This window comes from Ursus americanus, chromosome 5 (genome assembly GCF_024610735.1).
Source record: "Ursus americanus isolate L20-20 chromosome 5, mUrsAme1.1.p, whole genome shotgun sequence".
In the NCBI taxonomy this organism is placed as follows: Eukaryota; Metazoa; Chordata; class Mammalia; order Carnivora; family Ursidae; genus Ursus; species Ursus americanus.
The window spans coordinates 63,403,883-63,427,133 of NC_142131.1; the positions used below are offsets into that span (position 1 = coordinate 63,403,883).

The 23,251-nt window shown below is 36.6% G+C and overlaps 1 protein-coding gene across 2 annotated transcripts in view; it reads right to left on the reverse strand.

Moving 5' to 3' along the window:
• SLC12A2 (solute carrier family 12 member 2) overlaps window positions 1-23,251 on the reverse strand; it is a 102,494-nt gene that overhangs the window by 64,633 nt on the left and 14,610 nt on the right. For both annotated transcript variants that reach the window (XM_087862333.1, XM_045794808.2), the window contains exons 2-4: window positions 9,079-9,198; window positions 7,673-7,748; window positions 7,274-7,369 (exon numbers count right to left, since the gene is read on the reverse strand). In XM_087862333.1, coding sequence (XP_087718459.1) covers window positions 7,274-7,369; window positions 7,673-7,748; window positions 9,079-9,198 — 292 coding nt within the window. The remainder of the gene's footprint in view (window positions 1-7,273; window positions 7,370-7,672; window positions 7,749-9,078; window positions 9,199-23,251) is intronic.

The window sequence follows — 23,251 nt, forward strand, 5'->3', positions numbered from 1 at the left end:
CCTGCTTGTGTTCCCTCTCTCGCTGGCTCTCTCTGTCAAATAAATAAATAAAATCTTAAAAAAAAAAAAAAAAAAAAGACTGTAGTTTGACACAGTCCCATTTGCTGATTTTTGCTTTTGTTCCTGTGCTTTTGGTGTCATATCCAAAAAATACCCTAGCAAGACCAATGTCAAGGGGGTTTTTCCTTATGCTTTGTTCTAGGAATTTCATGGTTCTAGGTCTTAGATTTAAGTACTTACTCTATTTTGAGTTAATTTTTAAAATAGAAGCCCAATTTCTTTTGCATGTAAATATCCAGTTTTCCCACCACCATTTAAGAGACTATCCTTTTCACATTGAGCATTCTTAGCTCCTTTGTCAAATATTAGACGACTATACCTGCGTAAGTTTATTTCTGGGCTCTCAATTCTATTACACTGGTCTATGCATCTTTTTATGCCATTAACATACCATTTTGATTACGAAAGCTTTAAAATATAGTTTGAATTCAGGAAGTGTGATGCCTCTGGCTTTGTTCTCTTTTTATTTTTTTTAAAAGATTTTATTTTATTTGACAGAGAGAAAGAGAGCACAAGCGGGGGGGGGGGGAGCTGCAGGGAGAAGGAGAAGCAGGCTCCCACTGAACAGAAAGCCCAATGTGGGGTTCGATCCCAGGACCCCTGGGATCATAACCTGAGCCGAAGGCAGACACTTAATGGACTGAACCATCCAGGTGCCTGTAGCTTTGTTCCTTCTCAAGACTGTTTGACTATTCAGGGTCTCTTGTGGTTCCATGATAATTTTTCCTATTTCTGTGAAAAATGCCCTTGGAATTTTGATAGGAATTACACTGAATTGATATGGAAAGAACCTAAGGGTCCATCAGTAGACAAATGGGTAAGGAAGGGTTATGAGTCTGTGTGTGTGTGTGTGTGTGTGTGTGTGTGTGTGTGTGTAATGAAATATTACACAGCCATAAAAAAGAATGAGATTGTGTCATTTGAGACAATATGGATGGACCTACGCAGCACAACATGAAACAAGTCACAATGAGAAAGACAAAAGAACTTTATGATTCCACTCATAAGTGGAATCTGGGGGGGAAAAAAACAACAAAAACCCCCCAAACCTCCAGATGAACAAACAAAAAGCAGAATCAGACCTATAAATACAGAGAGCAAGTTGATGGTTGCCAAAAGGCAGGAAATGGTAAGGTGGGCAAAATGGGTGAAGGGGAGAAGGAGATACAGGATTCCAGTTATGGAAAGAATAAATCACAGGAATAAAAGACACAGCATAAAGGAATATAGTCAATGATATTATAATAGGATGTAATGAGTCAGATGGTAGCTACACTCCTGAACATAGCATAATGTATCAACTTGTCAAATCACTAAGTTGCAGATCTGAAACTAATGGTAACACTGTGGGTCAACCACACTAAAAATAAATAAATAAATAAATAAAAATAAAAATTTCTAATAAAAAGCCTCAAAAAGTTGTTACCCACGAAACAGGGAAAAATGAAAAGTTTGCGACAGACATCCTGTATCGCCTGTGGATGAAATGATCAATATACGTAATATGAATCATCTATGTATTTTACAATAGCTGTGGAAATTGCGTAAAATAAAGGTTTTGCTGGTGTATTGAGGAAAAAATGAAAAGGTGAAAATAACAAAAATGTAATAAAGGTATCAATGATAAACTAACAACTGTTGCTCAGTGTTCATCTAGTATGATTAGAAAATAAACCAGAATTCTTAGAGCTCTAAACCACCTACTTCTGTACACTCACTAAACAGTTTACCCAAAGCCACCTTGTGTAAAATTTGAAGGAACCATTTTGAGAATACAACAGAGTTCTAAGGGATCCAACTGGATCCAATATCCATTCTGGTTATCATTCTAGGAAATACATTCTAATACCCTGGTCTACCAATATACAATAGTCTGTCTGCATCTTAACATTGGGCAAATTTCCTCTATTCTGTTGCCATTATTACGTCAAATTTCCTCTATTCTGTTGCCATTATTACGTCATGTGTTAACCAACATGAAATCCTCAGACTAGGACTGGGGGCTATATTATCATTGTGACTGATCACTTGAATAAGTTAAACTTGAAGAACTATGGACTATGAGAAACAAACTGAGGGCCTCAGAGGGGAGGGGGGTGGGGGAATGGGATAGACCGGTGATGGATAGTAAGGAGGGCACGTATTGCATGGTGCACTGGGTGTTATACACAACTAATGAATCATCGAGCCTTACATCGGAAACCGGGGATGTACTCTATGGTGACTAACATTATATAATAAAAAATCATTAAAAAAAAAAAGTTAAACTTGAAGAGTCAGGACATATTGCCTTAATTCTGCAGCAGACAATTTCGGAAACAAGTTGCAGTACTTCTAATCATTAAAGGCTGGCAAAATTGAAATGCCACCAAATAAGTCAAAGAGAAAACCCAAGTCAAAAATTATTTACAACTACTTGCTGTTTATAAGTAGTGTTTTACTAAACTGAAAACACAATGTTATGCTTAAGTCTAATAAAATCTCAAAATACAACTGTTAAAGAACTGCTCATTATAGCTTCTTCAAGTATTTCACTGATCTGGAAAGCTGTTATTTGAAAGAAATTGGCAATAAAAGGAAAGAATCATGGAGCTAAATTCTAAGTTACAACTCCTTGCTTGGTGATGACAGGATTGAATAGTATATAATGGACTAAAGAAAAAATCTGACAATCAATGATAATTTGATTCTACCAATACAGAAAGCACTTTCTGTCACTTACAATCCATGCAAAAAATATTAGTATTACTTTCAATGTTTAATTTTACCTATGTAGAGAACGAAGAGGTCTTCAATTATTTCAGAGAAATGAAAAAGATAGAGAAGTATATAAAGACAATTCTGACATAATACACTTAAAAAAGATCCACCCGTAAAATCTGCGTGAAATTTAAATTAGTTGAAAAAATGAGTATAATTGTGTCATTTCTGCTCTCTTCCTCCATACAAATTATACATGTGACCAACAACAATGTTGCATTAAGTCTGATGGATAGATTATCCATATCAAGACTACATTATCATGCCTAACAGTTATGTTTCATGTATCATGCATGCTTAGCAGCTGGATTTCAAAAAATAATTGCCACTCTCATCTGAACACAGCTCCAAGAGAACAGGATCTTCTCTGACTTTCATTGTTACAAATCCAGTGCCTATCACAAGGAGCTCAAAGATTATCTGCTGAATGGCTGATTTCATCTTAGTCATGGAATAGACAGGTTTATATTAATTTTACATTTTCAGAACTACCTGTCTGAATTTGATGTAACCTGGATTTTTATTTGCAAGTATACTAACTCTGCTTTCAACTTAATGCTCAGCACATACAACACGATTCAAAAAAATTAGTATTTACTATTTCACAGATGAGACCATATTCACAGATTATTTAAGGATGGAAGAACTCTGGTCTGAGACATCTAGAAAATGCAGATCTAAGTGAACGTGACTGCTGGCCAGCACCCTCTTGGAGAACCTGCTGCACGTGGCCCAGGTGAATTCTGTAAAACCCAGCTCTCAGAAACACGGAGAAGGATTTGCACAATCATACAGAGCTCTGGGCTCTCAGCAGGCTACAATCATCTGTAGAACGTATCTGTCTGTTAGGCCAGGGACTATGGCGGAGATGAAGGTAAGAGTTACCTGCCAAAGTTACTTGGCACTGCTATTCTTCTTCTGTGCAGGCAGAAAACTGACGATATGATTCTCTAACCTGCTAGTAGCTTTTAGTACCCAAAAATCCTTACTAAAAACTAATCGAGACTGACTACGCACCTTTTATTTTCTAAGGGTTGACTCTTTTTATTTTTTTTTAGAAACCTTGAATGTTGTCATATTATTTTTATCCTAGACTTCATAATTGGACAATTATATTTGTTTACAAACTGGCAGTTACTTCATATAAAAAAAACAACTACACTTTTCTAGATTGCTGTTTAATCTCTAAAATGTACTGTTAAAGCCAATGTTAAGGTAACTTGGTAAAGTTAAATTTCTCCTATGGCAAAAAACACAAAGCACTAGGAAAAGTATGTATTTCACATACTGCCAAAGAGATAGAAACATACTCTATAAACTGAGAGTAAAATATTATTCAATATTAATAAAATACAAATAAATGTTATGATTGAGTTAAGAATCAACATAAACTGTTGAATGCTACCTCAAAATAGTTCTTTACATTAACGAGATAACTAGGCAAGTTCAAAAGGAGCTCTCCAAATTGAAATTACTATACAGAGCAACAACCTTTAGGTAAAATATTTCCTTATTAATTCCCTTAATAATCAACCTCCAGTTCATAGAAAATTGAGACGGATCTCCAGACATCACCATTTCCATGGTATCCCTCTATTTCTCCAATCTATGCCTTTGGCATCCTGACCTGTGGATATTTCTAGCTCTATTCCTCTCTTCCCTATGTAGTCGTTTTGAAAGAAGTAAAAATCAAGTCCTCAGTAATTGGGCTAGAGGAGATCCAAACCTAGCACTCTTAGTCCCACCCCCACTAAAAGACAAAGCAGTTTACTGTTACAAATGGCAAACAAACTCACACCTATACAATGAGTCTCTTACAGTTTGTTTTAAACCATAACTCCCACACTTTCTTTCTCCTTGGAAAATTATGTCAAACAAGGAGGATTCCTGGGGTGCCTGGCTAGCTTGGTCAGTGAAGCGTGCAACTCTAGATCTCAGGGTTGTGGGTTTGAGCCTCTCACATTGGGTGTAGAGACAACTTAAAAAAAAAAAAAAAATTCCTTGTTCCAGAGAGATTCCTAGTCTGTAATTTGCTGTCATGATGCTACAGTGTTATTTAAAAGTTCCACTCTCCTCTGTATGTTCTATAAAATGCTCCCTGGAGCTACAGGCATGATATAATTCAGATTCAATTTCTTGGGAAACAATACTCCACAGATACTTTAACTGAGTAAAGAGCTTACAAAGTTGGAATATTTTTGTTTTCTTTCCTTCTCTTGCTATGTAGAACAATTATGAAAGAAAAAATCTCATCAATTTCTTGATTACACTAAGTTTAGGTAAGGAAACTTTCATTCAGGAAAACTTGATTCAACAGGAGATTCTTCACATTTATCAATTTTCATAACAAGTTGGTTCCCTAGCATTCTTCAAAGGTAAAAAATAGGTTCTGTGTCTGTGAACTTAAGGATTTTATCATACATTATGTCTTCATTTAAATTAGTTATTTTTAGTAGTAAGTATTGCTGTTCAAACTATCCAAACTTAAGGTAGCATTAGCTTCTTCAAGTTGGCTCCTGGGTCCTTTTGACCTGAAACTAGTAGCCTTTATTACACCTTCTTTACTTTCCAATGTGAAAAAATGTCTAGGCTCTTATAGTACATTTCCTGCCCAGATCTGGAACCAATCATTTTTCCAAGGTCCTCTGGTTCTTCTGAATGAAAATATACCATGTGGGTACTAGCGGGGCTCACTGCTACTGGGCTGGTCATTTGTTATACATAATTTTTGCATACAGAACTAAGCAACATGCACTTTGGGGGATAAAATGTGTAAGTCACACGAATACTTTCATTATAGAATCAGAGTGCAGTATATTCTTGCCAGATTTAGACCTGTATCTACTTTCTCATATGGGGAAAATACTGTTTTTTCATGAAACCAAAATAAATCCCATTAGGGCTGTCCAAGTCCATGAAGCAGATAAAGAGGTGACAAAGGGGCTTACAGTCTCTGAAGAAAGTCTCCAAAAAACTTTCACTGCAGATGATGATACAATTTGCTTGTATTCTGTAAATGATCAGCCAGATTTCCAAAGTTACCAACTGACAAGTGAAAAATGAACGCCTTGTAGCTTAGTTTCAAAGTACGTGGTCAAAGTCTCTAAGGTAGATGTATTTATGAATACATATGAAAACTACTGGTAGTATTGAAAGATGCAATGGCTTGTTAGTCACAATGCAGGGAAATCTATGCTTCCCCTAAGTCTGAGTTCACATGGAGAATAATCTGTGGGGTTCATGGCACCAGTGGCTTCATGCCCCACTGCAGCTTACAACCTTGATTGGAAAGCCTGAAGATAAGCAGAAATACTTCAATAATTTGCTTTGTCTACCACATCCCCTTCTTCTTGGACTACCATTCCCCAAAAGCAGCAGAAATATATGAAGCATGGGGCGCAGTATATAAGAAGCCAAAAAGAATCTCTCAGTGTTGTCTGATTAACTCTTTTGGACATACCCACATCTTACACCCCAATAGAGCTCAATCTAGACTCATGCGCACATACAAGTTCAGCCAACAGCCACGCATGCTCAGCATGGTCATATTGCTGCCAGCTTCCCCCAGGGCCACAGAGATCTGGATCTTCTGGTATATAAGAAATATGAAGACAATGAAGAACAATGAAAGGTTCAATCTAGTTCTCTAAAAACCTGGTGCAGACAAACCAGAAATTGTGTATGTATAATGTCAAATACACATCTGTAAAGCAGGTGAGGCAGATGTTACAAGTAGATTCTCTTCTCAGTTGACTGCTCTGACAACTGCCTATATAGGAGCTGGTAAAGTCCATTTTCTTTCCTTTCTCTAGGGATGTCCTCACTCCAGCTAAATGATGAGTTTTGATTTGGAAAACACAATTCTTTTTTTCTTGTTCACAGGGGTCCCAAGGCCATTCTCCTGGTCTCTTGGGGGCTTTCCCTGGGAAGGTGAAATCTCACAAGGGAGATCTTGTGGATTTCAATGAAAGAGGCCTCAGGGCACCCAAAGAAGAGAGCCAGAGTTGATAGTGTGGATTCAGAGTCCCAGGTGTAACTCACACAAGCTGTCAGATCGTGGGAAAAGAACTCTGCCTAAGTTTCCCTAAAGGGGGAGGAATGAGGTTACACCTATATAATACTGACCAAATAAAGGATGCATGCTACTGATCCAAGGGCTAAAACCAGGAAGGAGGTAAGGGACGGTCCAACGGAGAAGAAATCAGGTCAGAAGCTCCATTCTTGCTACCAAATACAATGAACATCCTAAGTAATTTCAAGCATACATGTTTGTGTATGAGCCAAAATTAAATTTTGTATTCTAATATGTTAGTCTGAAAGTGCTTAGTAGCAACTTTCTCACCTATACAGACCTATGTTGCTTTTTTTAAGATAAAAATAATCTAAAAATTTAACCCTCAATTTACTTAGTAAGAGTAATCTGGTGACAATGATGTGAAAAGACTGAATTTACCTCCACGTACAAATCCATTAGTAGCTATTGCTGAAGTAGACAATCCTGTGATAGTTGTCACAACAGTGGCCATTATAATTACAACAACCGACAGACCTTTAGGGAAAAAGAAAAGAGATGAGAATACTTTTATTTATTTCAACCTGCCTTATCTACAACTGGTTAGTATACAAAATTTACATTATATTTAACAATTACCTTATTTTTATCCCATTTTAGAAAAATCCATTCAAAATTTTGAAAAAAGTAACATTAAGACAATAATCTGATACAAATGAGAAAATAGCTTAGAGTAATTCCAATTGTTTGAATTTTATGAGGTTCGCAGCCTAGAAAAGCACATGGCTACTTCCTTTTTTTCACTCTCAAATGAATCAAACAGTATGTAACTTTGCTTACCTATTCCAGCCTGACCCACAATCCATGACAATCTAATGAAGAGCATAACACCCCAAATGTTTAACATACAACGTACCTAGGTAAGAAAAGAGGACAAGTTCCAGATGAAGGCAACTGATCAAATATAATACATCAGTAATGCAAAACTAGCCAAAAGGAGGACAACATCCATTTAAAACTACAGTAAGTCATTTTAAATCTCTTATCCTTCCTTTGTAATACTTTTTCAAAGAACTTAATGAGAGCTGAAATGTGAGCCAATTTAAGTGTAATAACACATCAAATGATCTGAAACAGCAAAAGGTACTGAACAAGGTAAAAGAAATATTTTAATACTTCAATCCTAAAAAACAGTTCCTATTCCTATTTATCAATGCAACTAAGTTTAATTTTTGCTTATTCTTTAATAACATCCTTATTTCATGATTTCTTCAGAAGATTTAAGTATTACAAAGTATGTCAGAACAAAATCTAATTGTTCACATATCCTTTTCTCTTTTTTTAAAGTTTATTTATTTATTTAAGTAATCTCTACACCCAATGTGGGGCTCAGACTCACAACCCCAAGACCAAGAGTTGCATACTCCTTTGACTGAGCCAGCCAGGCACTCCTCACACATCTTTTAAAATTCTGAACTATTTGAGAGAGTTTCTCCAATTTACTTTTACTATGGCGTATTATGCTTATACATAGAACACAGTCGTTTAAAACACTAAAATCTAAGAACAGGCAAACAACACTACCTGGAGCTTCACAATTACCCTATTGATTAAACAGTGAAATTACTACTGGAACTGGGATTTTCCCCTCTGCTTCTCCCCTAAATGTCAACATGATTCTAATTTAAAGTGCTCCCAAAATCCCAGTGGGAGGTCATTTAGTCTACCGGTCTCCCCCACTCAGTTCCTTAGTGCCTATTCCAACACAGAAAACAGAAGTACATCTGAAACTTAATCACCTAAACCTATCTAGTTAAGTGACCTCAACACTTAAGAGAATTTCTCCTTCATTCTGTTCCATGTTAACTTTCATACATTTCTCTTCTAAAAATAATGGGGCAGGAATATTTCAGCTTTACTGCCTGCTCAGCTTTCTTGATTCTGATGCTCCCATCAATAGCTTCATATGTAATTTCTGAAAAATGACAATATGTGAGATTTACAAGAAGTAATAAAATATAATTTGGAGGAAATCAAGTATAATATGATTCTGTTAATACATATATCCTGTTTCCTTTACTGAATTTAATATTCACAAGAAAAGAAGGTACAAATTATTAATTTGGTCTTCCGTAACACTCACATAAAAAAAAGAAGAGCTCTCTTAAGAAATGATGAGAACATTAGGAAGATTTCATAACAAATAGAAATGCTGTAAGTCTATAATTCAATCTATAGGTACATACTAATACACCCTTGATCCAGCCAAACTTCACAACTCCTTTACTTTCCGCAGTATACGTGACCACAGCATCTCTGGTTGGAGTACTTTCTTCCCCGTTGGCAAAGCCATCCTCAAAAGGTTCCTGGTTAGAAAAGGAGATGTGAATTATGCTTAATTATTTAAAGTTTAAAGTCACGTGATTAAGACAAATATCACTAAATACATTTAATCATGTTTAGGAGGATACAGATTTCCAAGAATCAAGGATGTCTGTACACTTTACCTTAAAAAAAAAAAAAAAAAAAAAAAAAGTAAAGTAATAAAATGGAAGAAAACCTTAATTACTGGGTATTGAAAAAATTTAAATCTTATCATGACAACAAATCCGTTTTAATTTCAAATTTTAACTACACTTCAGTGGTATGTGGAGAACAAATGGATAAGTACACGCTTAGCTAAAAGTAAGTCAGTTCAGACCTGTCTCTTTAGCCACAACTTTATAGTTTCTGGTTAGCATCCTTCCCACAAATGAAATTTCAACATTAATAATTTAGAAGTCCATCACCAATTAACACAGTTTTCCCTCTGTAGTCCATTACAGAAGGATTCCTGTGGATCCCAAGATTCATTCCTAACTCTTGCCTTTACTCACTCTATGTCTGCATTCAGTCAGCCACTCAGTGCTCATTTTTCTCTTCATAATTTTTCTTAGATTCAGACATGAACTGGTTTTAACGCTTCATGTCTCATTGTATTTTTAGTTTTTCACTCTCTACATTCTCCCCTTCTCTCTCTCCCCTTAGTTCTCTTGATCAGTCCCAACACACTCAAGATATATGACAAATTTCCAAACCAGTAATAGTGTGTTAAAAAACAGGTCACCAGGATGAAGGGAGATGTTGGGGCAGAGAAAATGTTTTAGATCTAGAATCATGTCCCTGACACTACCTCCATAGTTCTTCCTTACCCATATATAAAGAGCAGGGAACAAAATACAGCTTTTTCCAACATCATTCCTTAAATGAAGAAAAGCCAACTAAATCAATTATTATTTAATCCTGAAAATTACCATCAAGATTTCCTACCCATACTTTTTAAAAACCATTTCCAGTGGTTCATACCCTCTAGTGAATTCCTTTTTTTTTTTTTAATTTTATTTATTTGACAGAGAGAGAGACAGCCAGCGAGAGAGGGAATACAAGCAGGGGGAGTGGAACAGGAAGAAGCAGGCTCTCAGCAGAGAAGCCTGATGTGGGGCTCGATTCCAGAACGCCGGGATCACGCCCTGAGCCGAAGGAAGACACTTAACGACTGAGCCACCCAGGCATCCCTCTAGTGAATTCCTAATGTGTATTTAGAAATGAGCTATATCAAATTCTGTGTTGCTGGAGACAAAAATCTACATCATAATCCAAACTTCCCTTTTTCCCTTGACCAGTATCTGTTAGCCAAGTACATGCATTTAAGTCCATTTAATGTATTGGTACTATATGTATCAACATGTATCAGCTCTTAGATTCCATATTTATATAGCTAAACGACTGCTAATTCTTAGATTTTTAAGCCATAGAAGAAAGGCTGTAAGTTAGATGCAATAATCTCTTTTGTTATATTTTTTGAAAATTATTTTACCAAGGCTTTTTAATGACAAGGAAAAAACCATCAAATTTTCAACTAATCCTCATGTTTGATTCAAAGACATGGCAATAACTTCAATTATGTGAAACACTTGGAAAACAAGCCATTCTAAGATCACTAAGAACTTAAAGATGAATGTTAATGTTAATCACTCCTGATAGTTGAAAGATTTTTAAAAACAGATTGTAAGGGACACAAATGATAATAATTTCCATTATAACACACAATTTTCTTTTTTTCTTTTTTTAAAGATTTTATTTATTTATTTGATAGAGAGAGACAGCCAGCGAGAGAGGGAACACAAGCAGGGGGGGTGGGAGAGGAAGAAGCATGCTCCTAGTGGAGGAGCCTGATGTGGGGCTCGATCCCGTAACGCCGGGATCACGCCCTGAGCCGAAGGCAGACACTTAACGACTACGCCACCCAGGCGCCCCTTAACACACAATTTTCTAACTACTTTCTACTGTATCAATAATTTCTGTACTATAAGAGGAATGCTCCAAGCTTATGGTATATGGAACTATCCACTTCCGTTAACAAAAATTATCTGCTATACTTTATTCCAATGATTCCAATCTGCTATACTTTAACAGATTTATGGAGATATAATTCATATAATCACACAACTCACCAATTAAGGTGCAAAAGTCGATGGTTTTTAGTATATTCACCAAGCTGTACAATTATCACCACAACCAATTTTAGAACATTTTCATCATCTCAAAAAGAAACTCCAAGTCCATCAGCAGTCACTCTCATTCCCCCTTTTCTCGGGCTCCTGGCAATCACTTATCAACTTTCTGTCTCCATGGACTTGCTATTCTAACATGTCATACACATGGAATGGGCTCATATAATATGTGGCCTTTGTATGTGGCCACCTAGGCTAACATTTTCAATGTTTCATGTTTCAGTACTTCACTCCTTTTTACTGCCAAAAAACAACCCATTGTATGGATATACCACATTTGTTTAACCATGCATCAATTGGAGCACCTAGGTGGCTCAGTTGATAAGCATCTGCCTTCGGCTCAGGGCGTGATCCCAGGGTCCTGGGATCGAGCCCCACATCAGGCTCCCTGCTCTGCTGGGAACCTGCTCGCGTTCCCTCTCTCACTGGCCGTCTCTCTCTCTGTTGAATAAATAAATAAAATCTTAAAAAAAGACACACACACAAAACACAAAAAACCCATGCATCAATTGATGAACATGTGAACCTATTCCACATTCTGACGACAATGAAATATGCTCCTGTGAACACTGGTGAACAAGTTTTTGTGTGGACATAAGTTTTCACTTATCGTGGAAATGCCCCTAGGAGTGGAACTGCTAGGTCTTACTTTTGAAATGACTACTTCTGGTCATTTTTTTTTTTTCTTCTTTCATATCAGACTGCGGAGTGGGACTCCTCATTTCTGTTGATTTATCTATTTATCCCTCTTCCTCACTTAGCATCTGGTATAAACATGGAAATCAGTAACTGTAATTGTTAGAAATACGTATATGTAGGGGAAAATATGTGACCAGGGGCCTATGTGGTTCAATCACAGAGCATCCCACTTTGGCTTTACTTCCACTGTTGGAGGTGCTCTAGATGGTAGAACATCAGTGACGATCCCAAATGAACGGAAGAAAGAAAAAAAAAAAAAGACTCCTCATGGGCATTGATGATTCAATAGTTCAATTATTAAAATAAAACCAGAATAAAAATTTTTGCCTGTTAATTCAATTAACTTTAGAGAGAAGTTTCTTGGTTTTCACTCTAGGATATGTAGTGTTCTGCGTTTAACTTGTAAATGAAGACTTTAAAATATTATATAATCTTGGGGGACCTGGATGGCTCAGTCGGTTAAGCATATGCCTTGTGCTCAGGTTATGATCCCAGGGTCCTAGGATGGAGCCCTGCATTGGGCTCCCTGCTCAGTGGGGAATCTGCTTCTTTCTCTCCCTCTGCCACTCTCCTGCTCTTTCTCAAATAAATAAAATCTCAAAAAAAAAAAAAAGCTTAAAATATTATATAATCTTCCAAATATTACAAGAAAATATGTCTATAATACGCACAAAAAGACCTCTTCCTTCCCATTTCTATTAAAGATGCATATACATCATAGGCTATCTTTTCTAAGGCTAAGTATCAATGTGGGTGTCTTTTTTAACAATGCAAAAGCATGCAGGCATCTTAAAATTTTTGCTGTGGGTGCTTATCAGAATTCCACCACAAAGCTGAAGATCTAGAGACAATTATGTAAGTTTCCACTATACTACAAACAACTGTATTCAAAAAATGAAGTGAAGATTTTCCAGCACGTATGAAAGCAGTATTTTAAAATAAACATGAGTCCCCACAAAATGAAAGTTTATCTTCCTCTCCACATTCCAATAGCTCTATTTAAAAAACTATTTGTTATTAACATCTAAAGTACAATTTAAAAATTATAATCAAGTATTTGTTACTTACGGTTCAATCAATAGATTTAAATATAACAAAACTGGGTTAAATTGTATTAATTTCCTGCAAGAACAGGAAACCAAAGTAGAATACACATACTGTGTTCCTTTAAATACATTAATTCAGGATAAATAAGGAAACAGTGTGGTATTTTGTCTACATACAAAAAAATTGTTTAAAAACCTTAAAATAAGGAAAATTTCACATTTTTAATTATGAACTAAAATTATGTTGATACAAAGCTGCATAAATAAATAATATCTTCAACCTACGTAACGGTTTCAATGATTGGTTTGTGTTTTTTCCTGTTTTTCACATAATGGATAAAAGTTCAAGAACAATAACATGAATGAATTTTATGGGGAATGCCATATTAAATGAGGTAGACCAAATGAACCAAATTAATCTGATTTATTTGGGGAGAAAAATCTTTCCAAAAGCAGCATGGTGATTCTGAGTCTCCTAAGCAGGGATTGAGAATGGGGGTATGAACAGAATGGGGAAGTGAGGAAGAGATGGAGAAAACAATGAACGATCCAGAGAGTTTAGGCCCTCAGTAACTGGAGGCATTTCTAAATGAAAGAAAGAGAGATACTAGTAAATTATCAGCCTGAAAAGGAAATGATTAATTCAGTTAGACATGCTGAATTTGAGGAGTCATGAGACAATTAAAGAGTTCTATCAGGCTGTTAAAAATTCATGACTGGAATTTAGGAGAGGGGCCAGGGATAAAGAGCAAGTGGGTAAGCTATGGAAACAGAATGAAAAGAGAAACTCACAGAGAGAAAGTGTGAAGAGTTGAACATTTTTCTGAGGATATAGAAGATAGGAGAATGAGGCGGCACCTGGGTGGCTTAGACAGTTAAAGTGTCTGCCTTAAGCTCGGGTCATGATCCCAGGGTCCGGGGATGGAGCCCCACATCCGGCTCCCCTGCTCAGCGGGGAGCCTGCTTCTGCCCCTCCCCCCTGCTCACGTTCTCTTGTGTGCGCTGTGTCTTAAACTAAAAAAAAAAAAAAAAATCTTAAAAAAAAAAGGAAAAGAAAACACAAGAATGAAAAGGAAGTCTGGCCTCCTCCACAGCCATTATTTCTTTGCAGAGAGTAGAGGAAAAAGAGTTTTTGCAGTATGGGTAATCTCTTTTCTCCCCTGTATATTCAAATTTCCACCTCAATTAGATCATTCTTTCTCCTTTAACCATGGTGAACTTCTTACTATACAATGACTTCAACACACAACCACCTCTACCATCAAAAAATGCCCAGCCAAATTTGCTGAAATATTATACCACATTCTTCAGTGACTGCCAAGCTGGCTTCACCCCACCACAACACCAAAATAGTTTTAAGACATCCCAAGACTTCTCTGCTGCCAAATCTAATGTACATCTTTCAGTCTCTGTCCCACTGGACTTACAAAATGGCATATGACACTGTTGACTACTCCCTCTTTCTTGAAACATTTCTTGAAATGCCATACTTTCTCTGAGCCTGTTCTACCCAGCAACTACACAGGAACACTTGGTCCTAGAGCCAGATCCTTTGCTCATTCTGTATTTTCTTTCTATAGTCATCTCACCATCTCACACAACCCATAGCTTTAAATACTATCTATATAGTAAGTAATGAGGGATGACTCCTATTCATTTGCAGGTCAGATCTACCCTCTGAGTGTGTGACCTGAGTGTGAATATTGATGTTGCCACATGGACATTTTTTTTTCTATTCTAATTCTTACCAAACGAGAAAAAGAAATTGTCAATGTGCTATAAACAGCAACTTTCCTCTAAATGAAAAGAAGGAAATGATTTCTCTTTCTTGAATCAGTTTTGGTGAGCACTTAACTATCAAAAAAGAATTTGACAAGAAAAACAGTAAGGTCTTAATAATTAAAATCCTTTATAATGTAAATGTGAGATTCCTCAATGGATGTCTTAAAAATTGCTATGAAGTTTGTTCAGCTTCCATCTCCAACAATTAAACTTGTTATTTAATTCACCCATTTAAATGATCTTTTACATATCTAATGTCCTATTTCGATTCTGACCAAAGAGAAATCACTACCTATAATACACTGAGTTTGATCATTTCTCAGGGAAAAAAAAAGAAAAGAAAGAAAAGAAAAATCTTATGTAACCAAGCTACTGTTTCTTCCCCCAATGGAAGAATTTTCTTCAGATTTTGAGAGACAACATACGACGAAACCAGATTTGTTTTCATAATATTGGACCAAAAAATCAAGCTTTAGGAAAAAAAAATACTTGACCAGGTTGTTTTTTTTTCTAACTGCCATTAAAAACTTTAATACTGCTTTAAACTAGCTCTGGAACCTGGAGTGCAAGGCTGTTACCTGTGTACATCCTTCTCAGCTCCCAAATGTGCACATCAATGACCTTCTCACTGTTAAATGCTTTAGTTCACATTACATTAAAATGTCAGTGTTTTCTCTTTCTTTGGACATTCCAGTCACTAAATCCATAAAATTTTCATTTCCAGAATAAAACGTAGCATAGGTAGTCTTTACAACTATACAGACAAGGATGTTAATACTCATGGAAGAGGACTGTGCAGTAGTTAAGAATGAGTTGTGATCACATTTTTTGCATAGTTAAGTGGATAAAGGTGTTTATTGTTGGGCAGAGAAACATCAAGACTGTTTAAACAGTACAACCTCTGAATATAGTTAAAATACTAATAAAACACATTTCTAGCACTGTTCATTACCAATCTATTCATTTTAACACAAATGCAATTCTTACAGTTAAACTGGTAAAGACCTGGTAAAAGTTGTCTTTGCTCAATAATTTCAGGTCTCAATGATCAAAAGATAATGTTTGTGGTTTTATTTTGTTTTATTCGTATTTTAAAGAACAGAGCAAAGCTGGACTGAAGTGTCTCTTTAGGCCTAAGGCTGCCACAATGCTGTTTCCAGGGAGACTTAAGGATGCTCAAATATGGACACTACAAAAAGAGAAATGTTCCGATCCCTTAACTATATTTAATATATTGAAAAGTCCAAAGTAACCCTTAACATTCTTCTGTTAGTTGAAGATTCTACATTTACAAAAAGCTGTTTCTGGGCATAAATCACAATTACAACCTTCTACTCATTCATTTAACAAATATTTATACATCAATTTTATCAATCACCATAATAGGTACTTTCCAGCCCTCCTAGACTTGTTTTTATAGTAGAGGCTAGAGATGAAAGCAAGCCTTCTACCTTAAATGTGGGGCATTTTCCACTATACCAAAGTAGCCACTATTAAATTAAATGCTTTAACTCAGTCAAAAAAAGGTTAGGGTCCTTTTCAATAATAACCCTATTTCAAGTCGCTGCTTTTCTGTAACAGTAACTTTCCCAATCTGTAAAACAGAGGTAATACTGGTAATACTCCCTCCCTGCCTACCAGTACCATCCCCTTGGTGTCTTGAGGCTTTCTAAAGAATGATCAATTTTTATTAGCGCAACAGCAGAAAGCAGTTGACACTTCTATCTTGAGGCTATAAAGCCAGCTGATACAACTTGATTGTAATATAGCAATTTAAATTTGAATGTGAGTGCCATGTTAGAAATGTGAGATTATGACTCACCTATAGTTATGTATTTCAAAAGAATTAGGAAACTTATTCTTAGGTGTCCTGGTTTTTCAATGCCTGACCACTTCTCAACAAGAACAAGATTACACACTCATTGACCTATCAGAGCAAGGGCAGCAGTTTCCAAGGATTCCACAAGCTCTCAGTGCCCAGGCAGTGTTCCCATGGCACCTGTTGAGAAGCTCTGACCTATCCCAGCACGGGAAGACTAAAGCCCGTGCCAGTGAGCATCACTTAACTGCTCTTGCAACTAGAGATCCTCTTCCTTTTGTCTGCCTACTGCCTTCCTGAAATACATACTGCATTAAATCTTGATCATGTTTTATGGACCCATTGTGAGTCTATGTTTCTGTGTAAAGGTCCATTGATTTACAGGAACAAAATATGCTCTTAGCATCACCTCTGCAAGTAGAAAGTGGTTCTTAGAATAATATGCTAATTTACATAGTTAATGTGAGGATCACACAAGGTATTCTTTTTTTTTTTTTTTTTAAGATTTTATTTATTTATTTGACGGAGAGAGAGACAGCCAGCGAGAGAGGGAACACAAGCAGGGGGAGTGGGAGAGGAAGAAGCAGGCTCCTAGTGGAGGAGCCTGACGTGGGGCTCGATCCCAGAACACTGGGATCACGCCCTGAGCCAAAGGCAGACGCTTAACGACTAAGCCACCCAGGCGCCCCCACACAGGTATTCTTTTACAAAAAACAAACCAAAAACCCAAGGCTGATTATTCACTGAAGATAAAGATGCAAAAAAAAAAAACAAAAAACAGATTATGACAGAGTTTTAGTTTTTCAGTAAAACAAAGCTATATATACTAACCTATCATTTTCTTGATGCCACAAAATAGGAGTGAAATAATCATTTACCCTGCCAAATGTAGACTAGGGAACTACACTGCTTTCTAACATTTTAACCTATGAAATAAAATTTGGATCTCAATCACAACTGATGTACCTTCTTATGAAGTAAACCAACCTTACCAAATAATCCAAAGTGACAGGAAAAATGCAACATGAACAGGAAAAGAATGTGGAGGCAGGGGTGGGAGTTGTCAGTCAATACACAGCTATTAAGTTTTAATGCATTTAACAATTACTTATTCAGAAGAAGGTGCTAGGTACAGTGTAGTAGCTAGGGTAAACAATACAGAAATTTAAAAATATGCAAAAATGTTTACCCTTATTTAAGTTGTGCAATTCCAAATTATTCTGGCAGACCACACCATCTAGATGCTAAAAATTCTGCTAATTACAACCATCAAAAATGTCAGAAGTCCAATATTAAGGGAGATCTCACATAAATAAAACTAAAACAATAATTCCTTCCAAAAGTTTTAAATTCTATCCCATATTAATGTTTGCACTAAAAGCAAAACAAGATGGAAAAGCTTACTTAGCAGCCTTAGCACACTTAGTTCCCTTTATTTCCCTATGTTTCTGAGCAATCCCCTTACTATTTCCTCTAAGCACATGAACATTTGGAAAATATAACAGAGGTAATGGTTTCTTCCCAATTACTTTCAAAGAGTTCAATTCTGGATGAGAATTGGTTTGTGGGTTAAGAAAATAGTTTGATTTTGTATATTGTGGGAGGTGAACCCTGGCACTGAATCTAACCCAATCAATTCAAGTCTACTGTCATATACATCAGAATTTTTCTACTAACCGTGCCAGATACAATGAAACAGTTTTTCCTGCTTTCAACAAACAAAAGTTTCTTATAAAATATAAATTGTACATAATCTAGGCCTGTTTATTCATTACCTTTGGGATTAAACTAAGAATTCTTAGTATATGAGACCTTCATAATCTATCTAGCTTAACTTATTTTATTTATTTACTTAGAGAGAGAGAGACAAGGCGTGCACGCACAAGCTGGGGGAGCGGGAGAGGGAGAAGCAGGCTCCCTGCTGAGGAGGGGAGCCTGGCAGGGCTGGATCCCAGAACCCTGGGATCATGACCTGAGCTGAAGGCAGATGCTTAACAGACTGAGCCACACAGGCGCCCCCTCTCTGGCTTACTTTAATAACAGCCACCATCTACCAAAAACCTGTGTGTCAGACACTTTCCTGAATGCTTATATGTCCTATTTCCCTAAACTGGCACATCTTTGAGAGGCAAGTATTATCTTAAGAAATGAGGAAAGTCTTTTGAGAGGTTAACACAACCCAAATCATGCAGCCATTAATGTGGCAGTGCAGAGAATCTTCTAAATGGTAGAAGTCCACATATTACAGTGAGCCAATTAAAGTATTTTGGGCACGGGGACAAAGACAGACAAATCACCCAACTCAGGAAACTGGTCTGCTCAAACTTCACAATTCCCCAGCCGTTTTCACCCGTCAACCTTGTTTCATCTTTCCCTCCTTCCTCTGCTTTCCAAATCTAAACAAGCTTTTGACATCTCCTCCTAACAAAGACAGAAGCTGCGCTGGATGGCACCACAGGGGATTACATTTAAATCTGTTTGTGCTTTGTAGAAATCCCCTCAGGGTCTACAGTATCTACAAAACTCTTTGCCCTACAAGATTCTTACAGACAGCTGCACTGGACCACCTATGGAGGAGAAAGAATGGCCAGCATCCAGACATAATCTATCTGGGAAGGCATGTCAAATGTTTAAATATGAAATTATGTACTAGATAGAGCTGTGTGTGTTATTTAACTTTGGAAGTGTATTTGAAGGCTATTGTGGTATGGAAGGTAATAGGCCTATCACTCAGTTTCTACATTATCTAGGACTTCCTTTTTCCACTTAAAAACCACATTGCCTGCTCCAGCTAGCAACCCCTTTCCGTTAAATGTTCCAGGTCATACAAGTTTCTTTCATCCTTTATATGCTTTACAATTGTAACCTCTTGACCCCTGGGCCACCTACACATCCATGTTTTGTTACCACACACAGTGTAAGAGTTGACACAACTGAAGAAAAGGTAAGTATTAGCCGGTTTTAGAAGTTACTGTTTATCCAGTCACAGACCACTTTCCTATATCTATTAATTTTGCTTAAAATTTTTTGTACATGCCTTATACACCCTCAAACTTTGATCCTTTAAGTGAGAAAATTATTGACAGGGTTCTAACTAAAATATTTAATGTGATATAATACTGCTTCACTGCTGAAATACTGGTTTAATAGTACTTTCTCCGGGGGGACACTTTGCTTGTTGTTCCCCTGGCCTGTAACACACTTTGAAGATGAATGTGCCCCTCACATCCTCTAGGTCTTAGATTAAATGTAGCCTCCTCCTTTCTAGGCTGTCCAACAGAGTTTCTTCTCATCAGTGCCCCTTGTGCTGTCTTCATAGCACATATCGCACTCTGTGACTGTTCTTTTTATTTACACAGCTCTTGTAATCTATGCATCCACCTCTACTTCTTCAATATGTGTTAAAATGGAGCATCCATTTGGGGCGCCTGGGTGGCACAGCGGTTAAGCGTCTGCCTTCGGCTCAGGGCGTGATCCCGGCGTTATGGAATCGAGCCCCACATCAGGCTCCTCCGCTATGAGCCTGCTTCTTCCTCTCCCGCTCCCCCTGCTTGTGTTCCCTCTCTCGCTGGCTGTCTCTATCTCTGTCAAATAAATAAATAAAATCTTTTAAAAAAATAATAAAAATGGAGCATCCACAAGAGCACAGACCCTTCCTATGATTTTATTCAAAGACAAAGCAAATGAATAATGAGTCTTCATAGGCCATCTCTGTTTTCCAAATAATGTCCTAAAATGGTAGATGTGAAATTTAAAGTGTCTCTGATTCAGATCTAGGTTGTAATTCCAGCTCTGCTACTCAGTAGCTATGTAAACTCTGGCAAGTTATTTAAGTTATTATACCCTCTGGCTGTCAGTGTCCACATCTGTAAAATGGAGAGGATAATGCCAACTCCATACTGTTTGAGAAGATGAAATGAAAAAACACGATGATTGAAAGAACACAAAAACTCTCATACAGTGCTGGTGGTACCCTAAATTGGTAAACAACTTTGGAAAAGAAAATTGGGCATTATCTTTTCAAATTCAAAATATGCATGTTGTTCAACCCAGCAATTCTACTGTAAGGTACAACCCTATAGATGTAAAATACTTATATGCAATAGGACACCTGTATAAAAATGTTCGTATCAGCACTGTTTAACTGCCAAATTTATCTCACTTGGCAAGCTATGTAATAATTGCCAAAAACAAGTAATAATCCAAACATCCACAACTGCAGAATAATTGTAGCATTTCACACAGTAGAAGATGGATAGCAATAAAAATGAATGAATTATAAGTACAACCATAACAGTGAGCAAAGATAACAGATAAAAATACATTGTATGATTCTATTTATAGGAAGTTTTAAAGCAGGCAAAACTAGACTAAGAGTCTTCAGGAATACATAAAGATGATAAAAGGCAGTTAGAAAAAAATCAAAACCAAGTCCCAAAGAAATAATCAACTTAAGTTAGGACAGCAGCTACTTTCCGTGGGGGAAGGAGGACTTGAAAGGGGTGCATGGAGGGTGTCTGGGATACCAATGATGTTCTATTTCTTCATCTGGGTGATGACTGCGTAGGTGTTCACTTGATTAAGTTATACATTTACGCTTTGTGTTTTCCTCTGCTATGGTCCACAATTAAAGAAAAAAAAAAAGACTTCAAAAAAGGTTCAAAAAGAACATGTTTTAAGTGCGTGGTGCATTGCCTCACGTTAATAAATAATTACTCAATACATTTTTGGCTATTATTATAAACAACCAATAAGCAATCTATTTCTGCAATTGTCCCATGTTGTACACTTAAATAACCAGGTGTTGAACAAATATGTGAAAATAAATACCACAAAACAGCATTAACCTAGACTCTACTATATAGCTTCTTATAAATTGGTATTAGGAGGGCTTCAAATTACCTCTGGAAGAAAAAAATAAAAAACAATACCTGTTACATACAAATAGGATCACCATTCTGCCTGATGGTAAAAGATGTATCAACTACACCACCAGCAACTTAGTACGACACAGTGCAAATAATGGCTTTGATTGTTAAGGATCAAACTGCTAAAAAGTTTTGCAACTTACCTGGTCCTGCAAAATGTGCCTACTAGGTTAGATAGCTTCCTCTCTTCATGCTTTCCTTTAGTGACAAATGATAAGCACTTTACATCAACTAGGGTTAATGTTAGTTAGCATGGTCTGAAAGTAAACTTCTGGACCCGGCTTTATTTAAGCAGATCAAATCATCATTAATGACAGGCAGAGGAGTGAAAATCTTTATTGCAGGACACTATTAATAAGTAAGGATTATTCTTTGTTTATAAGCAGATTACTGAATTAAATAAAACCCAAAATTACATTTAAAAAACGTTGAAGTTCTCCCAAAAAATGCAATTTAAATCCTAAAAACAAACTTCTGAACTATTAGTAAGGACACTTTAAAGACAAAAATCTCTCATATAATTTAAAAGCATCTGTTTACTACTAAGATAAGCTAAAGTATTAAATTAATATCCTGAAGCAGCCAAATAAGTAACTAAAAATGGATGTATATATATGCACATTTAGATGCCCAAGTGGCTGGGTTTATTCTAACAATTTTTTCATCAAGTACTAGCCAATTATATCATCCCAAAGCTACCAACATTTCCTATCCGTCCTGTCGGTGATTGGTGTATTCAGTGTAATGCTCCCCATACAGACTACTTTATCAAAACAAAGTATTGTTTTACAGGAATCCAATCTGCTCTGGTTAACAATGGTCTATTAATATCCAGTGGCATTAATGCAAAGCTCAAAACTCAAGTGCCACAGATAAAAGTGGATGGTGTGACCATGTGACTTTACAATGAACCAAGTCAGAACTGCTGATTACAGCCAAAGAATTCAGTACTCTACCTAGCCCATCATGTTCTTTACTAGCCATTCAAGACTGAGTTACAACACTGTGCATTAAAAACAGCATCATGTATGCATTATTTCAAATCCCACACAACTTGCTAACTTCAACAAATAATCTGAAACTCAAATTACCAGAAAACTTATACCTCCCACTATCAATTAATAACATGACTCTGTGATCTACATTTCAAATTGTTTTATTTTTAAAACAAGAAGGACCAAAAGTTGTCAAAGATAAAAGTACATGACCAGTGGCATCGTACGTGGGTAAAATATTAGAAAAGCAATATAGAGAACCACGTGATAGCAAAAAACTACAGTTAGGGCACAGTGTGCACTTGGTATTTCATGTACTTCTCACTATTATCATCTTTCTCATTTTCTATAGAAGGAAACCAAGGATCAAAGGGGGCAAGTCCTTTTTCTGAGGGTCACACAAGTATGAAGTGGAAAGGCCAAGATTTAAATCCCTGACTGACAACTCAACTACACATGCATGGTGAAGAACCTAGGGCAGATGGAAAAAAAAAAACGAACACCAGAAAGGATACACTCTTGATAGATGCAGCTGCACTGGGTGAAGTCCCTCAGTATGATGCCTTTATCAATGGAGACCATTCCCCAACTGTGTGT